The 24,496-nt window shown below is 44.7% G+C and overlaps 1 protein-coding gene across 4 annotated transcripts; it reads left to right on the forward strand.

The window, feature by feature from the left end:
- Nucleotides 1-1,942: 1,942 nt before the first annotated feature.
- On the forward strand, nucleotides 1,943-23,204 carry LOC142582741 (alpha-tocopherol transfer protein-like). 4 transcript variants are annotated; one of them, XM_075692750.1, is made up of 6 exons: nucleotides 9,561-9,644; nucleotides 10,558-10,646; nucleotides 14,234-14,473; nucleotides 16,376-16,569; nucleotides 19,521-19,631; nucleotides 21,642-23,204. In XM_075692750.1, the coding sequence occupies exons 2-6, from the start codon at nucleotides 10,565-10,567 to the stop codon at nucleotides 21,873-21,875; spliced, it is 861 nt and encodes a 286-aa protein (XP_075548865.1). In that variant the 5' UTR covers nucleotides 9,561-9,644; nucleotides 10,558-10,564; the 3' UTR covers nucleotides 21,876-23,204. The 4 variants fall into 4 exon arrangements, with proteins under 4 accessions (XP_075548864.1, XP_075548866.1, XP_075548863.1 ...); XM_075692749.1 differs by lacking the exons at nucleotides 9,561-9,644; nucleotides 10,558-10,646 and adding an exon at nucleotides 1,943-2,051; XM_075692751.1 differs by lacking the exon at nucleotides 10,558-10,646 and having other exon boundaries at nucleotides 9,378-9,644; nucleotides 16,376-16,467.
- The last annotated feature ends 1,292 nt before the right edge of the window (nucleotides 23,205-24,496 follow it).

The raw sequence follows: 24,496 nt of genomic DNA on the forward strand, positions 1-24,496 counted from the left end.
GAGCTGCGCGGATTAGGAGGTGGTGTTGCTGGAGTACAGCCTGTGCTTTCAAATTGCGTCAAATAAAGTTGACTGACTGCGCATACAAGTCGAATTCACTGGTCGACCTAATTCGGCACCTTGAGCTTGTCCGACGGCTAGGTAGACGATGAAGCACGGTTGGAAGACGGAATTAAGTCAAACAACGCATATCAAATACCGACATCGACAATAGTTTTCCATAACGTACTAACTAGACAACAGGCACGTCATTTCCTTTCGCTTACTTGAACCGCGGTGTAACACACCATCTTCTTTTTTTTTTTCATTGCATTCAGTTACCGACATACTTGTGCGGAAAAACACGCGACCGTAAGAAAGAGACGCGCGCAAGAAACCGGCGCCAACTAATCGCTTGTCTACGTGAGGTTTCCTGTCTCCTGAGACATTTCGCGCTTCAACTCTACTCATGCTAACTAATAACTATTAATTCGAAAGGTGAGAGATTGAGAAAACATATTTATTCAGACTTGCGTTGCAGACTATCAAGCGAAATACATTACTGTATATTGATTTACGTTTCTGTACCACCGTCAACTGGAGCCATCGCAAAAGTGAAATGCGACGCGCGGCACGCCATTTAAATGCACGGTTGACCACGGATACTGTACTTGCGCAGACGCAATATAGGACAGAATCGCTAACTTACAGCGTTATATATAAACAGAAGCAAACGTGCGTCGCGGCGATTGATTTTGTGGCAGGCGAGCGCGACGCTATTCCAAATTTCACCGCCAGATGACGCTGCTTGTTAATTTAGCCTTACCGAATTGATCACAGTCGCAAGCGGTGACCTTGGACCACTTTCAGATTTTTAATGCTTGCTCGAGCGTTGTTGCTAGAGCAGTTGGCGAGATCTGTCCGTTTTGCAAAGCTGGCGCGTCATACAGCTTCATCTCGGTGCTGTGTGCGAATAAAATACTTATGCTTTAGAAATATGGATGATGTCCTGCAGCAAGTCGGCCGGCTGTATACGTGTCACATTTAACATCAGCACGAGCACGCGGTCAGCTCAGCTGTACCCTTGACGCATTCGCTCGTCTACGAACATATATAAACACGCTATTGTTCTCCTAGAAGACATAGGCGAACGCGCACTACCCTGTTGATGGGTATGAAACGCAAACTAGGCTTACATGATGGAAAACAGCGCGGGGAAACAGAAACGCGCATATATATATATATATATATATATATATATATATATATATATATTATATACACACAGATATATATATATATCTGTGTGTGTGTGTGTGTGTGTGTGTGTGTGTGTGTGTGTGTGTGTGTGTGTGTGTGTGTGTGTGTGCACATGTGTGGGTGGGTGCAATGTAAACACAGAGACCTGCGGGAAGTATGGAAGGTCCGCTGGTATTCAGCAACAACATTTTGCCATTGAAGCAGCAAGGCTTTAGCAGCTTGGGCTATAGCTGTTACAAACAGCTCATACAGGACAACGCTTCAGTGTTGAAGGACAAATAACGTGTGCGCTCGTATACAAAGAGAACGAAGGGGAGGCACTTGATAAGCGGCTCCTACAGCACCGGCTCACGCACATGCCTTTTTCTTTCCGACAAGAAGCGACTTTGCTGAGCCGGCGTCACCAAGCGTCCATGGGATCCTGTCAAAAAAGCTATCGCGCTAACAACAATAGTTTTATTTCAAATAACACGGAAGGAACGTCTTATCCGTGAGCAATTTAACAAGGCGAACTAATGCGAACTGGAGATGTACGTGTTGTGCGACGACTCTTACTGACATCTTGACGTTCAAACTGGTTTGTCCTCTGAGCGCTTGCGAGGCCAGAGCTACGGGCGCTGCTCAAACATTTCTTGCCACTGTTGACGTTGCTCGTGGCTTTTGCGTTCGATGATGCTGCCGGCATGGCGCTCGGTACTCCAAGGGCAAGGGCGCCAGGATGACTCGCGTTGGAAAACCTCAACATGCCGGCCTCGCGAACCTCGGAGTGGCCGTCGGTACGAAGGCACAGAAGGTCGGCAGGTGTACAGCCGGTGAGTTCGAATTCTATCCCTGCGGTATCAGGCTTACGGATGAGACTCGCTATCCCGTTCTTACGAACTTTGAAGCCGTCGGCGTTGCGGTGGCTATAGATACATTCGCATTTGATGTTCTAGTCGCTTCAATATGCCTACGGGACGGGTGTTGCTTCAGAAATTCGTCGTCCTGGCCTAGCAAGACTCGAAGTTGCCACCGAAATGAAAAAAGTGACTCCCCATCCCGCCCCTGCGAAAGTGAATGTCCAGCGAAGCTGTTGCAAAACCATCGCTACAATTGTTGACGGGTGTATGTAACGCTTCATTGATGGTTCAGATGCTTGATTTGAGCTTGTTCTTTGTCGAAAGGTATGAGGCATGAGCTTAAGAGGCATGAGCCATTGCACCTTTTGGTTGGTTACGGGGGTATCAGCCATAGCCTTTTTGCTTGCTTGTGGGAGTATGAGCCATTGCTGATAATGAAAAATCTTTGTTTTGGGCTTGTTCTTTACTAAAACGCACGCTATTCCATATGTTGCATGCATGATTCCATTGAATGTATGCACTGTTCGCTCACTTTGCTGAGTGCTTGTAGCCTCTGCATTGTGAGGGGGATGAGCCATTGCGTTTTTCTTGCTTAGGGCGGTATGAATTATTGCTGGTGACGATAATTTTTGTTTACGGATGGGCACGACAAATGTCGATCACCGAGACGCTAACAGCGTCGCTGTAAAATCTGGTTGGACGGGCGGGCGTATACCATGGTCAACTCTGAGGGCTGGGCAGATAGGATGTGCTCTCTGCTTACTTCGAAAAACATCCCAGCCTTGCGAATATAGGGTCGTAGTGCTGAAGAGCAAGGTCCCTGAACGGAGCTGAAATAAACTAACGATGCCGCGGCCTCACGAACCTCCAGATGACGCCTGCAGTCGCATCAACCTACGGATTGCCGTCTTCGATCGCACTATACTCGCGAAAAACTTTTCTTGACTATGAAGCGAAAGCTACGAAAACCAAGCGCGCCTCTTTCACCACTGCTGGAAGTAGTCCCGCAGTTCTGCTCACGTTTTCTTTAGTGGGAAATAGGAAACAATACTTTTTTTTTACAGCACCTAATTTGAAACGTTATGTAACATTCGCCAGTAAAATACAGGTATTTTATTGTACTTTTAGTTTGCTCTTTCGTGTTTTCGCACACCCGAGACCATCGAACGTTTTGCACATTCATAAAACGCAAACTGACGCCCGTGTCTTCTGGTGAGTGTTCGTCGTTTGCATGTCCCACCAATCAACTCCCCTGAGAGGCTGTTGACTAACTTTAGCAACTAAAGACTGTTGAAGCACACACAATAAAAGATTTTCCAGCGTCTGCGTGGAAACCAAGCGAGGCCATCTGGAAATCACAACCATCGGCACGTACAAACGAGTGAGCGACCACACGGCGTACGAATACACGGCGGACTACATGGCGTACGAATACAGTCATGTGGAGAAGCTACGCCCCGTAGCTTCCGCTTCATAGCCAAAAAAAGTTGTCCGAGAGTATACCAGGCACAGTTGTAGTGCCGTGTTTCATGGCACCAAATGCAAACAATAGAGACCGACACCATGATGATGAGGATTCTGCTGCTGCTGACGATAACGATGATCCTTCAAAAGATGGCTCATACCCACGGCAGGGTAGCGGCCAGAATGGGGGGTTTGAACTCAGTGATGTTTCTAGGAATTAGTGAATAAATAGAAAAGTTGAAAAACCTTGAAAGAAATGATCATTTATTAGATAATTCAAGGCGGATGAATTAATAATTACATTCAAGAAGTAGAACAAGGTTCCTTGAACGATTTGGGCTGGAAAGAATTTAGAATTACTATAGGGATTCTTAGAAAAATTGGGATCAGCGTGGTAACTGTTTTGTAGCTTGAATGCAATCCCACACAGTGGAAAGCACATTCTCGTGGCTAAAATAAAGTGCTGAAACCCTAACGGAGAGCAGGACCAAAGCACTTAATCCAAGTTTACGAAGTGGAGCTTCAAGTTGTTGTTGTTCTTGTTGCTGTTGTTGTTGTTGCCACAAAACATGGCTCGTACCCACAGGGGGGATTGGCCACTGGGGTGATTGAAAAGTGCACCTAACAAAATGCCAAAAAAGAAGGTGAGGGCTCAGATTCAAAACGAGGCATTAGGCAACTAAATGCTAATGGAAATTTCTCTAGGTCCTATACATAAATTTAGGATAAAGTGAAAATTAAGTAAAGAGCGAGGTATATACAGTGTGTCCGTAAAGTCATGGTGCACTTTTGACCAGTCACAGGAAAGCAACAAAACAAGGTAGAAATGTGAAGTCTTCACCAAATAAATGAAAAACTCTGCAAGTTTACATAGTATGATGTGCAAGGGTGTGCGCATTCAGGTGATGACGCCGCACCACGAACTGCGCAGCAGAGGATCAGCCTACGCCACTAGAAATGTGAACGGTACAGAGGAAAGTGCAGTGTCTTCTGTGGCTTGCTAAATTCGTATCCGTGACCAAAGTGCACTGCGAATATGAAACTTGGGGAGTTGTCCTTTCATTTGGGGAAGAATTCACATTTCTATCTTGTTTCGTTGACTTCCTGTAACGGGTCAAGAGTGCACCATCACTTTATGGACAGGCTGTGTTTATAATGAGAGGAAAGCTGCGAGGTCGGCCTGAACGAATGTTCTGACCTGCTATTTGGCGTTGGGGGAAGGGGAAAGGGTGTAGAAAGATAGAATAGAAAAGACGTTGATTATGAGGATGAAGACGGTGATGAAAACCTTACGCGGTCCAAGACTCTTCAAAGTTTCTTGTCCAGACCGCTCCCATGCAAAAATTTGTTGAGAGCTTTCAGACTATCAGGCGAATGACGAGGATCAGGCGAAGATGCGAATAGAACCTTTTCAGTCTATGGTGCAACGACAAATTCCGACAAGATGTCTGTCAGCGATTATCTCTATACATCAAATCGCGGGCAGGTGCACAAGAGGTGTTCTGTCATCTCAATAATGCCACATTCCTCACAATTCCGACTGTCCGTAGAAAAGTGTAACCTTATTCATATATATATATAATAACTTAGAGGTACTTAAAAGTGAAACACAGAATAATTAAACTATATAAAACACATAATTATTACTATTGGAATCTTCCATCGAACGACTCAGCATTACACAATGTTTCTACAAAAAAAAAAGATTTCTATCTTCCACACAAGAATTCCACATCATCTTAAAATAGATAGGACAAATGAAACCTTAAAAGAAATCTATCACTGTCCTCCTACTTAAAGATGTTTTCAAGTTTTTTGCAGGCAGAGAGGAAAATCAAGACACAGAAGAATGACGCCATCTCTATTCAAGAATCAAGCCATAACAAGACAAGAAAGAAGTACGAAACCAGAATACAAGATATTGAAGAATCAAGAAACAAACTATAGGAAAACATCAATCAAATGATATTCAATAAACGCCCCTGATTTTCTCGTCCGTTCCCTTGGTCGTGGCCAGCCGGATAGTAGCTCTACCCCTTTTACTCTCTCTCTCTCTCTCTCTCTCTCTCTCTCTCTCTCTCTCTCTCTCTCTTTAAATTCTTCTTTTCATTCCTTTCCTTATCTCCCCTCTCTCTTTTTTTTTCCTTTTTTATTTTTATTATTCTTTTTTTTAATCCCGTTATACTTAGTGGCACGGGAGGGGCTAATTTCTTTCCCCCTTTTCCCTTTTTTTCTACCTTATTATTTTCATTATCTTTATCTATTTATTTATTTAATTTTTTATTCTTCCTTTATATTTGCCTCACTCTAACGTATGTCCGTCCGACCGATGAGAAGCAAGTAGCGCCGGTGAAGGCCACACCTAACCGTATTCTGTGAAGCAAGCTCGCATTGCAGCTTTTCATGGTGGGTGGTATCCGTATTTTCATCTCCGGGTCGAGTTCGTGAAGGCGGCGATGACGATGACCTGGCGAAGCCAACTATACTGCGGTATTATCGCGCCGAAGTCTACACACTAGGGCATTAGTGTCTGGCCGTGAAATTGAGATGGACACTGGTTTGGCATTAATGTGGTCCATCATTGCCTCCAGGTCGATGAGCTCATTTCCATGTAAGCCACAGTGTCATGGAATACACTGAAACCTCATGCAATGACCAGCTCTTAGGGTGCCATCGTGTGATTCGATCACTTCTTGAGCAAGAAAGTTAAGGTGTCCCACAGTCGGTACCCTAGCTGCGCGAAACCTTCCTGACTTTGAACTTGGTTATAGCAGTAATCACCGACCCGTGGCTTGTGTCAAATTGACAGGCACCAAAGGGCAACATATTTGGTGTCGGAACTAGTTGGAAATATGAGGAACATTCAAGTAACCGATACCATGGCTGCCCATAATCTTCCTTCTTTATGGAACCCCGATGAGAACGATGACGATAGGCAATCTGTTCGCAACAGACGTCATGCTTCGAGAAATCTCGGTAAATTGCGGGCATATTTTTTCAGTAAACAGACCGTAGCGCGAAAACAAACGGCTCGGCGAATTCTTATCGAGGATTAATTCTTACCACAACGCAAGAGACAACATGGTCTGAGATGCTGCACCTCCTGTTTTATGTGATAGAATAAAGCGTTAAGATTCTGTTGCCGAAGACACAAGCACCATATCGTGTTCTAAAAGAAAACGTCGCGTAAGTCAACATACGTTTCGAGTTTTGCATGACTGCATCTTTATAACAAAGCAGAAGCATCCTTAGATCTCAACTCTCACCTTATCTCATGAAAAAAAAAGACGATATAAAGGAGATAAAGAAACAGGCAGATTAGTAATAGTTTCTTGAAAGATCTCAATTTGAAGAGGAGACAAGAAGGACAGGAGCCAAGAGGGACGTACAGCACACTGCAGCGCACCATATGACGTCACACATAGGTACAAGAAGAACACCACTGGCCAGTCAGAAAGAGAGACAACACAAGGACAGAAGTGCATTATTCGGATAATGTAATCAAAGGTAAGGCAACTATAACTATTGCACATAAAGAAGACAGAACGATTCAAAATGGTATCCTTGACGGTACGTATAATTCCCCCAAGATGGACGCTCTGTTGTAAGGATCTATATGCCCCATAAACATCGTGCCCAATGATACCGCTTGAATTCAACAGCACAGAAATTCGCGTTTGCTGTGGAAACCGTGTACTGCAAACTTTTGTGGCCTACCGCACGTGCGGGTGGAGAACGAGAACAGCTGGGCAGACGGACCATGCCTGTACACGGCGCGAAACTTAGATTGTTCACGCGGCACGAAATGTGACGCGAGGATTCCAGCGTGTGACCTTCGGCACGTTGTGGAATTTTTGACGCTGTCGGAAACTCCTGTGGCTTTGATATGTGAAAGCTTGGTACACAGGTCAGACACATGCTTTTGCTGTTTGCCGGAGCACGTGAACTTCCACTATGAGACAGAATGTAGTATAGTGCGAATTCCGGATTAAGAAGTGCTGTTAAAGTTCACAGTGAACGCCAGTACAGTATACATATGTAAGTAAAGCAAGCTTGCGCGCCATCTACTGTAACAGAGAGACGGCAAAAATGGCATAACGAAACGCTATAAGAAAATGTAACTTAAAATCATAATTAATGTTTCCAAAGCCCAACGCCAGTTCAACCTTGCTACACCAGTTATCTATAGTGTATAGTTTAGGTCTGAACAATGTTACTTTAAGGCAGGACATAATGGAAACGGATTGGTCGCAGTGGAATGCTCCAAACGCGTTTCGATATCCAAAACGAGAACAAGGTGAAAGTCGGAGCCAACGTTTCGACAACTGGACCTGTCTTTCTTACGGCCTTGAAAAAGAGAAGTCCACTTGTCGAAACGTTAGCTCCGGCTCTCACCTTCTTCTCGTTCTAATTAACGTCTTGAATTTCCATTTCCCGCCTTCCCAGTGTTCTCCCTCGATTTCCAAACGTGTTTTGTGATGCATGATTTAGTGGTACGGACAAACTCGATAAAAAGAGAAGAAGAAGAAGTAGAAAAACAATTATTTATAATTATATGTCGCTAATGCGTGACTTACTTTCACGGGGGCAAATATGCCAAAACGGGGTCGAGACTCACCATTTGAATCGCATGGCCAGTTTTGGCAAGGAAATGCATTTCAGGTAGTTGTCTGCTGTCTTTCTTACAGCGAAGCTGTTAAGGGATAGTTCGCCCAAATTCGTGTCCGTGTGTAGACATAGAACTATCATCATCAAGAGTAGCTCCAGCGTGGTCGTCTTCTTCCACAGCTGGTTCATTGGCGCCCCTCGGTGCTTAATTGATTAATTAAGAACGACAAGGACGTAGCAAATTTTACAGCGAATTACAGCGAAGCTGTTAAGGGCTAGTTGACTGAGAAGCGTGTCCTTGTGTAGACACAAAACTCTCCTTACATGGGCTGATCCCGAAGACAGTGCAACATTGGGCCGACTCGCGGCGGAGGTGAAGTAGGCGTTAAGCGCTCCTCACACGTGGGTCGATCCCGAAGAGGGTGCAATGCCAGGCGGACCAGCAGTGGAGGTGAAATTCCCTATTATGGGGCCCACATACGCAGCTTAGCTGTACATCCTTCTTCACAGAGCGGAAGGGCACTGTAGTTCTTTGCAGTGTACAGCCGTGTACGCCGCATTAGGTGGCAATCCTGTCCGTCGCACCGAACATATTTTAAGTTATGTTTTATTACAATTCTTTATTACAATTTGAGTACGCACCTGCTGACACCCTTATTTACGTCACCTCGTTCCTCACTCTATTTCTATCTCTATTCGTGTACAGTAATTCATCCTGAATAGGTCGGAATTAATATATTCAATTTCCTTCTCACTAATATGCAACTTATTGTTGTAGAATCTGTCCCCTTAGCGCACCTCGAATGCCTGGTGTGGTCGCGTCTTCCTGAGGCTCCGTGGTGATATTGAATACATTGCAGTCAGAGAAACAAATAACAAGGACAATGTGGGTTAGCAGAAGGATTCGCGCCATTTTCGCCCTGGTGAAGCGTACAACGTAGACCGAAACGAGAGCCAAAGCCTCAGAAAGAAAACGCTAAATCCAATCACCAACACAGTTAACGTGTCGTGTGGGACCGCGCGCGTCATAGCATCGCAGAAAATACACCGGAGACCGGAGCACACTCTCCATGTGCAAACAACAAAGGTTTAAAGTCAGCGTCTCTCTTCAAGGGCGCTGCGAGCATTACGGAGCGCCACGTTTTTCTTTGTCGCTTTGTTGTCGAAGCTAATGGAGTGCACTAAGTTCCTCCTGCTGCCCCCTGGCCAGACAGCTGTCGCTTTTCCTGTTGTGATCGCTGGGCTCACGCCAAATCGAGCTTTCTGCTGTGCGCCTGTGAAAGAGAGGGACTCGTTCTGCCTGCATCACCGGCGACGCCGTCCTTCTATACGCCGCGATGTCGGGTGTTTTCACCAAGAAAGGTTTCGACGACGCGTGCGAAGCATCGGAGGGCTCGCTTCCTTGGAAACTGCAGCAGATAGCGGAAGAAGAGCTGGGAGAGACGCCCACGAAGAGACGGGAAACGCTTGACAGACTCGGGAAGTTGCTGGACGGTGGGTGACAACTGCATTAATGTAAGGTCCCGCACCTGACCAGAGCTCGCTAACGGCGCAATAGTGCTAAGACTATTAGTTGCAAATAATACGGCGATTTAAACAGCCATCTTCACTTTGAACTAATCAGGAGTAAGTTAGAAGTAACGACTAATCCCAGTGGTCATCCGGAGGGAGAGTCTCAATCCAGAACTTTGAACTCGGAGCATGCTGCGAAATCAAAGTCCGCCGCATCAGAAAGGTGATATATATATATATATATATATATATATATATATATATATATATATATATATATATATATATATATATATATATATAGGGTTGGCCATCTCAGCTCTGCGAAAGGGTATGTCCGGCGAAGCTGTCGCCAAACCACCGCTACAACTGCTGAGGGGGGCATCCAATGCTTTACTGATGGTCCGGATGCTTGTTTTGAACTTGTTCTTTATTGAAATGTTCGCTGTTCTGTGTATTGCAAGGTTAATTTCAATGAATGTATGCACTGTTCGATTCACTTTGCTGAGCGCTTGTAACCTTTGCCTTACGGGGGTACGAGCCATTGAGTTTTTTGCTTGCTTAGGGGGTAAAAACCATTGCTGCTGATGATAATTCCTGCTCACAGACGGACACGAAAAATTCCGACCTCCGAGAGACTAACGGCATCGCTGTAAAATGTTGAAGTTAACCTGGCTTCGTATTCATGTGCTCAAGAAAAAAAAAAAAGCAGGAACGCTAGTACAACGCTGCCACTGCTATCTACTGGGCTTCTTGAACTGCTACTCTAACGAATATTTTCGCTACAAGCGAGTCGCGAAACTGCGCAAAAGCCATCCATCGCTCGCAATGCTGCAATGTCGAAAGCGGGCGCTTACATGGAGACCTAAGCTGGACCAATCTTCTTCTCTGAAAGTGCTGAAATGACCGTGCGCTGCCTTTTCATGGGGGAGTGGACAAGTCCGGACCCTGGTGGCAGAGCGGAGGAGCTTCACTCCGTGCGAAGTGAGCTGATTCGAAAGGACTGCAATAAACCTTCATGAATGAATGTGAAATAAAAATTGATTGATTGATTGATTGATTGATTGATTGATTGATTGATTGATTGATTGATTGATTGATTGATTGATTGATTGATTGATTGATTGATTGATTGATTGATTGATTGATTGATATACAAAGATGCACCGCTGCCCGCGCTCGATGACTTCGGACCTTCAAATTCGCCACTTCCCTGCTCTATGCCGTATAAAAGCTAACTCTGGACGCTAATGTCAATACAAGGCTCGTCCTATGCTTGACCTGAGCCTCTAACTTAAAGCTTTCAAAATTTCAGTGATGGATCCTTGTTTTCACACAACTATTTTCTGTTAGGTCAGGTTCAGGAGCTGCGAGCAGTTTTTCGAGCGATGTTTCTTGAACGCTATCAGGCATTTTCTTTCTTCGTTATTTCATGAAGCGAGAAATACCGGCGTGCATGTCCTAATTAGACGCATGCCCAAGCAGACAGCTGTCATACAGCGCACAGATGGCACACAGCTCGTCTCGCAGCTGTCGCTGAAAAATTGTTGCCGATGACGCGGCCGTAAATTGAGGACGCTGCACGCATATTTCGTACCGATGCCGAAGTCGCCTTTGTTGCTCCTTGACCACTCTTAAAAAAGGAAGGCGCTGAAGAAAAATGTGTCTACCTGGCCGATAGTTAGATAGACTTGTCTGATCGGCTCTGACGCAGTCCCATCACCTTTGATTGGTTAAAGATATCAAACGTGGCAGAGTTTGCAATGTGGCCGAACTAAACAACTTCGAAAAGAACAAAACATCCCTTTTGCCAAAAGCAGGTCCAATAGCAAGGTCCAAAAGTTTGCCAATAGCAAGGTCGAACTGCTTTTCTGTAGGCGTGATGAACTCTTAAACTACGCCATATAATTCTGCCATTTTGACTCGCCTGATCGACTCTGATGCAGTCACATCACGTTTGATTGGTTAAATATTGCAAACGTGGCAGAGTTTGCAATGTGGCCGAACTCAGCAAAGCGCCGACTCACACCCTACTCAGCAACCCCGCATTGTAAGTTAAACTAGCGCCCCTATTAAAAAAAGAAGAGTAGTTACGCCTCAACTGTCCGTAAGACCCAGATGCCAGTTAATCGTGATGGCGGACATATTATTAGCCAAAGTTCCTGCCCATGGCAAACAGTGCTTGAGGAAAAAAACCGTATTTGCGCAAAGCCGTAACGCCAGAATATGTTGTAACACAAAGCCCCAGCCATTCCTGATGCTGGGCACGTGATTAGTGAATGCGACGAGCCAATGGCATACTAACTAAATGCTTCGTGCGCAAACTATTTATGAATTCAGTCCCAGCTCCACGAGGCGCCAGTAATTCTGCCGACAACTGGCCGAAGCTAGTATTCGCTTAGTATCTTTTGAAAAAAAAAAAAAGAACGGATCGAGGTGATAAATGCGCATACACGAACACGGCATACCAGGCAGTCCAATGCGCTGTTGCAGCCGCGAGATTTATTAAGAAAGGAAAATCTGGCTTTCCATTGTAGTATTTTACTTACATTAAATTATCCTTTTCTTTTTTGGCAGACGAACGGCGACATAGTCCGAAAATAAAGCAAAGTACGAATAGTGTCTAGAATGGTTTACTATTTATATATAGTATCCTTTTCATGCGTTATTCTCGTGCGCGTGCACGAGTAAGGGTTGTCGCAGGTCGGCTTGTGGGCTCGCCGTTATTACCACTCTCTCTGACTTCTTCAGTGTTAAATATAAGGGTGATCCCTCTCACTATTTACGAGAGCCATTCATAAAATTATTGCGCATACACCTTTACGACATGTATATGGTACTATCTCTGGACACATCATCATCATCATCATCATCATCATCATCATCATCATCATCATCATCATCATCATCCTGGTTACGCCCACTGTAGGGCAAAGGCCTCTCCCATACTTCACCAACTACCCCGGTCATGTACTAATTGTGGCCATATTGTCCCTGAAAACTTCTTAATCTCATCCGGCCACCTAACATTCTGCCACCCCCTGCTACGCTTACCTTCCCTAGGACTCCAGTCCGGAACCCTTAATGACCATCGGTTATCTTCCCTCCACATATCATGACATAACTCCAACGTACGACGTCTCACTTTCAACGTAGAGTAAACATTTCTTTCTACACTACAGTGAAGGAATATCATTGCCTTGGACTCAAAGCTTATTGGGTGCTGTTAAAGGAAGGAAAGAACCATGAGAATATTAAAGCCCTGCTCTAAGAATAACAGCAATTCGCTGCAGCTTCATGCTTCGGCGTAAGTGTTCTGCATTCTCCGTTAAGGATTCAAAACTAACTCTTCACGGAGAACGAGTCATATTGTGAGAAAAACTGTCGGTGGGCCACCATCCGGTGACCCACCAAAAGTTTCGTTGTTTTCGTTGTTGTTGTTGTTGTTGTTGTTGTTGTTGTTGTTGTTGTCGTCGTTGTTATTGCTAATGTTGTTATCCTGAATGTCCGTAGTGCATACGCGCAGTGGGGGATTGGCCATTAAATTTCAGCTGCGCCGCACTATAGCGCTTACAGCATTTCTGTGGGATATTGGTCTTCAATGAGATTCCACAAATAATTTTTGTGTTAGTGTATTGGTGTTAGCTTATAATTAGTGTGTGTGTTTGTGTCCTTGATTCTTGTTTGTATCTCATTCCCTTTCTCTAATCCTTCGTCATCTCACCTCGAGTGGCATGCTAGGCCAGGCACTTGGCTAACCTCTCCTGGTATCAGTCAACTATCTTTCTCTCTGGCCAGGAATCAGGGGTTTGAGAGACACGGACAAGGCCGAGGTCAGTTGCCAGTTTGGAAGTTGTCCCTTCCGAAAAGAAATTCTAATGCTTGTGAAAACATAGAAATAAAAACAAGATCAAAGCAAAGTGCCGAACTAAAGAAAAGCAGAAATGATAAGAACTGCAGTTCTACCGACGTAATCGTTTAGTTTCAGCAAGACAAATCCAGATTGAACGAAAATCCTCTTGCTAATAGCTACTGAAAAAGAAAGTGCCAGTTGATGGACCCCCCTCTTGCCCCCCCCCCCCGAAAAAAAATAATTCTGTGTTTGTATGCGGCCTGCCGCTCCCAATCCCCGTCTCCGGTCAAGTGCGTGCCCTCCGTCGCGTACGGTGAAACTATTTTCGTGTTTGTTTAAAAATTGTGTAGCAACTTGTCTCTTTTTTAACAGGTGTGTGTTTTTTTTTGTCGTTATTCCTGCCTGATTATAGTGAATTTGACATTTTGGGGCATCCAGCCTCTGACCGGTCTCCCTTTCCATTCTCTATGATCAGAGATGTCATGACGTTTACTGTCTCTCCATATCTGCCTTTACTTGCGAGATAGGGTGTGATAGCGGCGTGTGCCGCTTCACTTTGGAGCGATGATTTCCATTTCGATGCTCATCGTTCCCCCTCCTTCCAACATTTTCGTATCCGCTTTCCCCCTTTTCTCCGTGCAGGGTAGCAAACCGAATTTTCTCAGGTTAACTACCCTGCCTTTCCTTTGTTTCTCTCCGCCTCCCTCTTTCATCGCAGTCGAGCCGGATCTGAACGCCAACCGAGACGCCGATTTCCTGCTCCGGTTTCTTCGGGTCCGGAAGTACAACGTGGAGTCGGCCCTGCAGACCATCAGGAACTACTACAGGAACCGCGCCGCCACCGAGTCTCTCTACCGCGAGTTACTGCCCTGCAAAATGCCACCGGCGGCTCGTAAGATCGTCATGATACTGCCACACAAGGACGTCCACGGGCGGCCAGTGCTGCTAGTGAAACCAGGCGAGGACCTATATTTATTGAGCAGTCAGCACTCTAATAATAATAATAATAATAATAATAATAATAATAATAATAATAATAATAATAATAATAATAATAATAATAATAATAATAATAATAATAATAATAATAATAATTCATTTACCGTGCCCAGAAACAACCATAAGGCCGGAGTGCTGGCGCGAGCAGGCACTAAGAACAAAACAAAAATAGAACAAACAATAAGAAACTGCAGGGGGATATAAGTAAAAAAATCAATAAATAAAAATCAATCTTCAAAGGAAGGGTGAACCCGTAGATACAGCAAGGCGCAAGGTGAGTACAAAAGAAAAAAGTAGGGGAAGGGCCGTTGAACAACGTTTTAAACTATGACACAACGCGAAGCTCGGAATAGAACAATGGTAGCAAGTTATCAAAACTATAGAGATCATGCAAATAAGCGTTATAAAGGCTGGGTATTCTGTGGATATTTGATTGTTGGTGATGACCAACACCAAAGGGGCCGGAAAATGCAGGTCATAATTTGCGGTACCAAAATAAAAATTATTTTAAAGAAGAAACTTGCGAACATGTCAGCTAAAGAAACCATAGGAAGTGTCAAGAAATAAAAAAACTAAATAAATAAAAAAAGCTCACTTGATGACTCATGCCTACGGTGTACACAAATGTTATATATATATATATATATATATATATATATATATATATATATATATATATATACATATATATATATATATATATATATATATATATATATATATATATATATATATATATATATATATATATATATATACATAAATTAGCGCATAACATAAACAAAGCAACCTTTATATTAGAACAGGAATGCCCGATAATGCTGCGTAATAAAAAGGAAGAGATGCAATTACCAGAAGATACCCATACTTTACAACAAATTTGGAATGTGTTTTCGCAAGGTAACGACCGAACGCGTATACTGAAGAGAGGGAAAATCAAGAACTATATAAGTACATAGCCAAGACATACACACATTTGAACATATATGTACATATATCTATCTATCTGTACAGCCATACAGATATAACATACGCAGTTATATACTTGATAAACTAAAGTTTCGTTCATATGCTTCTGCGTTAAAGCGCGAACTGTTACGCCTTTGTTAGGTTGCCTTTAAGAACTCCTATAGATATGTCGATGTGTGCTAGGGTTGATCGCAGTGCGTTTCTCTATTTATAATAATTGTTACCAAAAATCATTTGTATTCGTACTATTTGTATTGTATACCTTGCTGTTGTCCGCTGTATTTCGCGCCGCGCCAACTAACTAACTAACTAACTAACTAACTAACTAACTAGCTAACTAACTAACTAACTAACTAACTAACTAACTAACTAACTAACTAACTAACTAACTAACTAACTAACTAACTAACTACCTAACTAACTAACTAACTAACTAACTAACTAAATAACTAACTAACTAACTAACTAACTAACTAACTAATTGACTAACTGATTATTTAACTCACTCACTCACTCACTCACTCACTCACTCAGTCACTCACTCACTAAATCCGAAATCTTTCGTTAATCAGGAGTCTTTCAGCCCTCTTATAGCCCAATCTGCAGTTTTGGGGAGTAAAATTCGATCATATACACAAAAAAATATTCAGACTGAGAATAAAGGCAGTTGGTTATAGGGGTGCGGAAGGTACGACGGGTGTTTGATAACGAACGCAAAGCAACACCGTTTCGTTGTCTCAACCTTTGATTAAACCAGTCTCTCTACCACAACGCTTTATTGCAGTTTTATACAGCAGGCAACCATTCGGGGGAAAGAAAAATAAAAAGAAAAGAGCGAGATGCAGCCCCAACGTTCGCGCTCGACACATCTGATTCATTTCTTTTTATATAGGTTCATGGATGCCCGACGAAGTGTCCTACTTGGACCTCCACAGGGCCGGCCTGGTCTGCTTGGAACATCTCGCTCGTGACCCAGCTTCACAGGTCCTAGGAATAGTGCTACTCCTAGATTATGGCGGGTACACGATGGACAAGCTCTTGTACACCAGCATCAGCCTCCTGAGAAGGGGTCTGGAATATTTACAGGTTGGAGAAAAAACTTATTCCCTGGAAAGACTGTCTATAGTGACAAGAGTTGCACGTGACCAAGGCTCCCACGTGATCGCTCGACACACAGCATGGTGGAAGAGAAAAAACTAGACGTGAGCATGTCGTCAGACAGCTATAGCCTCGGCAAGTCAACCTCCTCTGACACCCAGCTGCGCGTTCACTGCTGGTAAATAGGCTATCCGTAGTTTTCGGAGCTCTCAAAGCAGTGGTTGGTTCGTGGTAACTCTTAGTGACGCCGGAGTCACTATCTGCCCTGGCCAACCTCTCTCCGCTCTACATTACCGAACTGTCCGCGTGCTCGGCGGCTAGAAATTACCACTTGCCTATTCCGTAGTGAGGGCCAATTTCGCATGAGCCTTTCCTCCATATTTCGTAGGGCTAAGATTCAAACTTGTCACGTGAAGCTTCCCCCTAGTCTTTTTTCTTCCTACATGATTGACAAGCGCAACTCCTGAACGCAGGATGCACGCATTACGCCATAGTTTAGCGATGCTGTGAGGTGTCGTGCGGAATTTAGATGCAAAGGTATTCTCAAGATGGTGATTTTCTTTCAGATGCGCGTATCATCCACTAAGTATTAAAACCATCGCTTGTCTCGAACATAATTATTTCATTTCTAGAATAATGCGCGGCTGCTGGCCATGTTTAGTATGGTCCCGGAACATTTGCCCTCAACGATCGCCCTCAACGCAACGCCATGTTGAGTCAGATTTCGCAACATATACTTGCCACACACTGGCAGGTGAGAAGAACACGCGTGTGTCACCGCGCGTGCAAGACCCTCTGTTACCATCTTCATGGCTGTCCTATGCACGAGCTACAGCGACGCATCGTAGGTGTCGGAAAGGGCCCCTCAGCAGTTTTGGACATTGCGAACAGACAAGCGCGGCGCGTAGACCACGTGGTGGTAATAATCGCGTCTGCGAAGTATCGAACGGCCACACGCCGCGAAAACCGTTGCCATTTCGAACGGTCCGCGCGTCTTTGCTCTCGAAGGAGCCCAGCTTCCAGACAGAGCCAAGGTCAGGCGTACAAGGACCTCTACGCAAGACGCATTGCCTGCCTTATCATCGAGCATGGCACGTGAGTTCGGTAAATCAAGCAATGCAGAACGCGCAATATGCCACCACTGAAAATGAGTTGCGCAGAGAAAGTAGAGAAGAAAAAGAAAGGAGACGAGCTTCCTTGCACAAATGGGGCGTGATCTCCCGGCTACGGTACGGGAGAAGACAGGAAAGTATGTCACCCGAGGACGCTAATCGAAGCAACGGTAGGGAGTGTCGACGTTAGCAGTGAAGCTCGGCCTCTGGCTGCATGCCGCTGAGCCGTGGTTCATGCAGCGAAGCAGAAATCGTGCCTTTTCTCATCAAATCTCTCTTTGCATCTTACAGTTAGCATGACAACGTGAGATTTCAATTCTTCCTATCTCCGCTAACAAGGACTCAATTTACAGTTTCTTGCGGTAAAACGCTCCTAGATGGCGTCCTGCGAGTGACAGGGTAATTGAAAGCGTAAGAAGGAAACCCGGAGTCATCAAACACGAAGTGAGGGAAACAGAGACGGTAAATTGGACACAAAAGGTGGAAACGGAAAGGACCACGGCGATATACAAACGCGGCAAGAAAGAAATCAGGAGGAAAAATATGCACGATAACGCCAAGGACAGTGCCTGCTATTTGAGGTCGAGGCTGGCGGCCTGAGAACGAAAACATATAGTAACAGATATTTGCAACAGGATGAGAAATGTGTCTGCTGCACCAGAAGTCGAGAAAATGCTCAGCACGTGGTAATGGAATGCCATGATATTCACTCAGCAAGACTCGTAATGAACATCTACATTTATGAAGCACTAGGATTCAAAGCGATTAAGCCTTAACTGGCCAGCAGTTGAGATAAGAAAGGAATATTTAGAGTACTGGTGGGAAAAAAAAATTGGAAGAGATTCATTGAACTGAACCTGTTAAGGCACAGGTGACAGTACAATATAAGGACAGAGGCTTTAATGAAAAGATGAGTATCATGCAGAGATAGCTAGAATGCTATACTCCTTTGCATGTATATAATACCTGAGCAGGTGAAGCAGGCTACGTGACTACTTGTCGTCGCCCTGTTTCGAAAGGGCTGTCAATCCAAATCATCATGCTTATCATGTATCCAAAAAAAAATGCAATGGGTCTGATGAGAAGACCTTTAAGACCTGCGGTGTCTGTATGTGACGTCATGTATGCATACTGACGCTTCTATAGCGAACCGTGCTTCGCTAAACAGACAAGCGTTAAAATGCGGTACAAGAAAGCGCCACAAAGTTGCACACATTTTGCCAGCATTTTTGAAAGCGTTCCTGTCTAAATTCTCTGTTCACAATAAAGCCGGTCAGGTGTGGTACTGTCATCAGCAGAGTCGCAGGAGTCGCCAGGAATGACAAGAAATTTAGGAAGAACAGAAAAAAACTCTGCGAGAAGTGCTCGACAGGTAAATTAAGAACTTGGGAGTTCACCTTTACGCGTGCGAACACATCAAACAGATTTTCTAGCACTATGCATAGCAGCAACGAATTCTCTGCGTTCTGTTTCTTGACAGCGCACCTTTTTCGCACATTGAAAGGGGCCACTCAAATAATTTTCCCAATTTTCTCACCTGATGTTTTTTTTTTATTGATACTTAATAAATCAGTTGGGTAGTGACAAATCACAGTTTTGGTGCTGTCGGGATCTTTTATTCACAACCCTTCCCACGGGTAACCAGATTTGTTCCTGCATGACTTTTACCAGTGAAAGTGAGATGAAGTATGTAATATAGAGAATGAAAATGCCTGCAGAAGGCGTGTTAAGATTTCCTAAATATACGGAGTGTATTATTTCTTGTTAAGTAGAAGGCATTCATAAACGATACGGCATCATACAGTCTACATTAACATTTTCTTTCAGGATTGCATGCCTATGCGGTTGAAGGTAGCCCACCATGTTAGACAGTCATATGCTTTCGACGTGTTCTTCGCTCTCACCAGGCCATTCATCAAAGCCAAGCTAGCCGAAAGGGTAAGTAACTTGACGCGCTACAAGAAGAAAAAATGCCCAGATTCGTTGCAATGTTAGAATACAAACGACGCGAAACTCGTTTGAGTTGGCGAGGTAGCAGCGGTAGTGGATGACATGCGCAGGGCCTCATCGCCAGTAGCAGTTAGTTCTGCACCCACGAGGTCGAAGGCCGCGTATGATTTTTCACAAGGATCGATTGTTGTCTGTGCATAGAGAAGTACGATAGATACGTAAATACATTCACGGCTTTTGTAGCCGTAGTTTCACAGTGGCGCACTGCCATTCTGGAGAACTGTCGAAGAGTGGGCCGGTACTCGGTGACCAAAGTTGTTTATTCGGACGCGTACTCAGTGGCAAATGCCCAAAGGGGCGTATCAAGTAGCTCGAGCTGTTAGTTACACTGGGCCTAGTAGACGTAGACGAACGGTCAAACTCCCGGGAAGAGTCAAAGAACAGGTCAGGTACATTTAGATCAGGAGATTGGTTCACCGCTTCTCGTCTAGCAGCTGTGTCGGTATGCTGCCGAAATTAAGATCATGGGTTCAATTCCCCACTGCGACATTCCGCTCATGTGTTTAGATCGAGGCACATGCTACGAGGTAACAGCTGATTAGAATTGCTCCACAGGCATCCGTTATGGTGTTCCGTGCAGCACAATTTCGGGACAGTAAATCCCAGTAATGATTTAAGTTAGCGCCAGACCGCTAAATTAATTTCACTTCGCCGAAACATTCAGGGTAATGATCCCAGCGTCCTTTATGTCGAGCAAAAGCCCGATTCTATTAACCAATCAGATTGGAAACGGTGAAAAACATTCCCATTCATTAACCACTGAACCAGCTTGAATTAATCAGTTGCTTAACAAAAGTAAGCTTCTGGTACGCGCAATGACAATTAGACGACTAAATGTTTCACAAAAAATTTAAGAAGCACTAGACTTCAGAATAACTTATAAGATGTTTAGGATCCTTGTTTGAACAACATAGTGAAGACCTTACGTATCCTTGCATTGTGCTTCATGGAGCCTGTAAAGTGCAGTTAACATTGAACATGCAACATGCAGCTATACTGTGGATATTGTTTTTCTAAATTAACGTATGTTAATATCCCACAAACTTTGAATTAACATGCTAGCTTACTTAACATCATAATCTCTGTAAGGAGCAGTTGACAGAAATGCGTCACCTTTTTGTCGCCTAGTTACAGCGCGGCAAACCGATGTTTCAATCTGCTGGAACTTCAGAACTTTTTGTGGAATTTCCAAAAGACAGTTGCATGTTTTTATTAATACTTTGCTCACGTTAGCAACTAGAGCTTGCTTTAAAAATTTATACGCGCCTAATTAGGCTCGGCCAGCATTATGATCTGGTTACAACCCAGTATGCTTGCCTCAGTTCTTTCTTTCCCCTGCGTTTCTCTGGAAAATGTCTAATTTCCTACGCGTGTCTCGCACGTTCTAAAAGTGTTGTCTCGGTCTACGTACAATAGTGATCGTGTCTCGCCGCTCGCAATTATAAACTACCAAATTTCGAAGTTCGCCAAGAGCCTAGTACAAACAGGGATGTTCGTCTCGTCATTAAGCGCTACACCACGCATGCCAGTCTTGATGTGATAAAACTGTAAACAACGTTGAGTGGCACTCTCCATCCTTAGACTCTCAGCGATGTGCTTTGCGCACGAGTGTCAGCCACTCGAATGACAGGCCGTTCTCGGAAGCTAAGGTTCTGGGATTTTTGCCCAAGAAGTCCAGTACCCGAAAGGCCACCAAAGCCTGAATGCTCTTATTGAAAGCAACTAAACTACGTAAGCGCTTGCGACTAAACGGCCGTGAACGTTCGTCAGCGCTGAAAGTGACCCTTCTCCTTCCTTATCATTTTTCTTCCGCCTTTCCTCTTCCCAATGTGTACGGTGAAAAACCGAGCGTGACCATGATTACCCTCCCTGATTTTCGTTCGTGATGTATCTCTTGTACTATCTTTAATCTGTATTTTTTTTCCTTTCTTCCGGCAGTTACGCCTATATGGAGAAAATTTCGAAAGTCTACACGAGGAAATCTCGCCCAAGACATTGCCCGAAGAATACGGGGGTGAGGGACCACCGCTAGATCCCGAGGAATGTTGGAAGGCAGTTGTGGCCGACGAGGATTACTTCGCGGCTTGCAGCCGCTTTGGATATGCCGCGAACGGCCAGGACGACGACGTCCCCGCAGAACTCGAGCCGCCACTGGAACTCACATCTTTGTGAAGAATAGAAAAGAACGGAAACACGGGGCACGCCACTCTGAGTTGTCAACCATCTCGCTGACTCAGTGACTATTACATTCGGCCGCTGCGCGTGAAATAGTAGGTTCGATTTCCCGTTGCGGTTTTGTTAGGATGAAGTGCGATATAAGAGGCATTCATTGCGAGATGTGTGTGCGTGTGCGTGCGTGTGTGTGTGCGTGTGCGTGCGTGCGTGCGTGTGTGTGCGTGTGTGCGTGTGTGTGTGGGGGGGGGGGTTCGGGAATGGAACGTGAAAGAGATCCGGCACTGAGATATAGGTGCACTCTAAAGGGACTTCCCGTGAACAGTGTGTTAACGCTTTACAGCTTTTAGTCAAGCTTTTATTATTCTGTCATATTAGTACACTTGTTTGAGCTAACCCGACTTTGATGTGTACTGATAAGTTAAGCGAGAAAGAGTGATCGGCAGCACCCATGATGTCAACTTCAGCTACAAGGACATTTATTGGTCCTAATTTTAAAAAATCCAGGAGGTCGATATGAACTGAAATCTACAGTTTAGCTCCACCCAGTGTCGAGGTTCTCAACACAGAGACCCTAAAGCTGTGAGCTTTCAGATTTCATTTCCTAGAACTTGGTCCTCATTGTATATCTCACCCATACAAACAACCCATTACAAATGTTCTGTGGTTTTTGGTTATCTCTGGAGAGCCACGACGGTTATCTCTGCCCATTTTCAAGTGTCCTGCGCATTAGAGCCTTGTCTATATAGTTTATTTCGCGCCTTTGTTACTCTGTGCCTTTGTCACATGTGCAACCTATGTCACGTCGACACACATATTTAGCCTCTTACACCATTAAGTGCACCGCAACGATTACCTCGTAAGGCATAATTGCTCCTTGAGCTTAAATATTGCTGATGTCACGCTGGGCATGGATGTCACCTCATACTTAGATTTCCACAGTTTAACAATACTGGTGGCCCTATGTAGTCTATATACGGTCTCTTAGGAACTAAAATATGTGATCGGGATTCCGAAAGGCCGTGATATACCAGACTTTTTTCGCCTTGAGCTAGAACTTCCGCCAGACTGGATGCAATTCTGGATTTTTGTGCAAGTTGCGTGTACTTGTGTGTGGTTACTTGAGTTTTGAGCGAGTATATTGCAATGTTATCTCAGTAACATGGTATTCGCAGTTTTGTTTTTTCATAAGATAGAGAAAAAAATGTTGTCCCCCTCTCGAAAATGGTTTGCAGTGTCCATCTTTGAGAATGAAAAGTTCCAGATGAGTAGTTGGCTGCTGCGCCTGTAAGCTTTGCTGTAATCTTTTTAAAGTGTTTCGCTTTCTCACGGTTTTCTTGTGATTGTCTAACCGTCTTCGTGAGCCGATCCCGAAGATAGCGCAGCATAATACAGCGGTAAAAACCGCACAGTGGTACCAGTTGTACCATGCGGTACCGCATGGTGGGCAACCGGAGCGTTCTCGCATTCTTTCCTCGTGACAGCTAGCGTTTGGAGACGCTGCCGTATGAGAGGCTGCGCCTCTGGTTGCTGACACTGCACGGGGTTCCAAACTAGTCCTCGAAGAAGTGGCCCTCGAAAGACCGGTTGGCTCCCGTGTACGGGTTATAGGCACGGTGGCAAGGGGAGTGCCACTATAACACAAAGTGCGACATAGTGCCACAAATAACCTCCTCCCATAGCCTGCTAAACACATCACTGAGTTAGCAACCTGGGTTGGTTCTTTGCAAATATTTTATAGGAAAAATTTTCTCGCCTCTCTATCTGTCTCTGTCTCCCTCTCTCTCTCTCTCTCTCTGTCTCTCTCACACACACACAATGACAGCAGATCACGTGACAATACTCGGCGCACGAGGATGCCATGCGCTGTCTATACCTGGACAGCACGGCGGCACTGACTTCGACGGCTAGAACGTGCAATGAGTGTCCGCATATTTGCTGTCGCAATGAATCCCAATCAAACCTTGGCCCCAACCAAGGAGGTATTGAAGCAAAATTATCTTAAAACCATCCTTTCTGACAATCCCAAGAAGGCTTTAATGAAAGCTCCATAGCGCCAACCTCGACACCAAGCCATCTTCTTTCCGCACCTACTAGCCGCAAACATTTAAACAACACAGGTTCAGGTTAATACACTTGTATTAGGATGTTAGCTTAAAGGGATACAGAATAAAAATCGGAGAATATAGAGAAAACCCCACAATTGCATTCCTAAGACACGATTGCTATAGTATATAGTCATTATTCGGGTTACTTTTGAGCGGATGGCTTTATTTTTGACTCTCTATGAGCGGCCACCGCGGAACTCGCAAAGCGCTCCCGACAACAAGCCGGCGGATCTGACGTCACACCTACCCTCAGCAGCCGCGGAGCGAGCTGGCCGGCTGCGCAGTTTTGTTTTCCTCGCGCTGCGCAGTGCAAAATGCAAAGTTCTAGTGAGAGCGATAGCATGAGCGGAACTTATGACTCCGACTTGGATGAGCGGCCTACTGAACGACCACGAACGATAAAGGCGTATGCCTACGATCCGTCCGCGTCGTCAAGCGAAATTGACGACGACCCGCCGCAGCAGTCCCCCTCCGCGGGGCCGAGAGAGTCTGGACCAGCAAAGTGGTGTTTAC

The sequence above is a fragment of the Dermacentor variabilis genome, chromosome 5, assembly GCF_050947875.1.
Source record: "Dermacentor variabilis isolate Ectoservices chromosome 5, ASM5094787v1, whole genome shotgun sequence".
NCBI lineage: Eukaryota > Metazoa > Arthropoda > Arachnida > Ixodida > Ixodidae > Dermacentor > Dermacentor variabilis.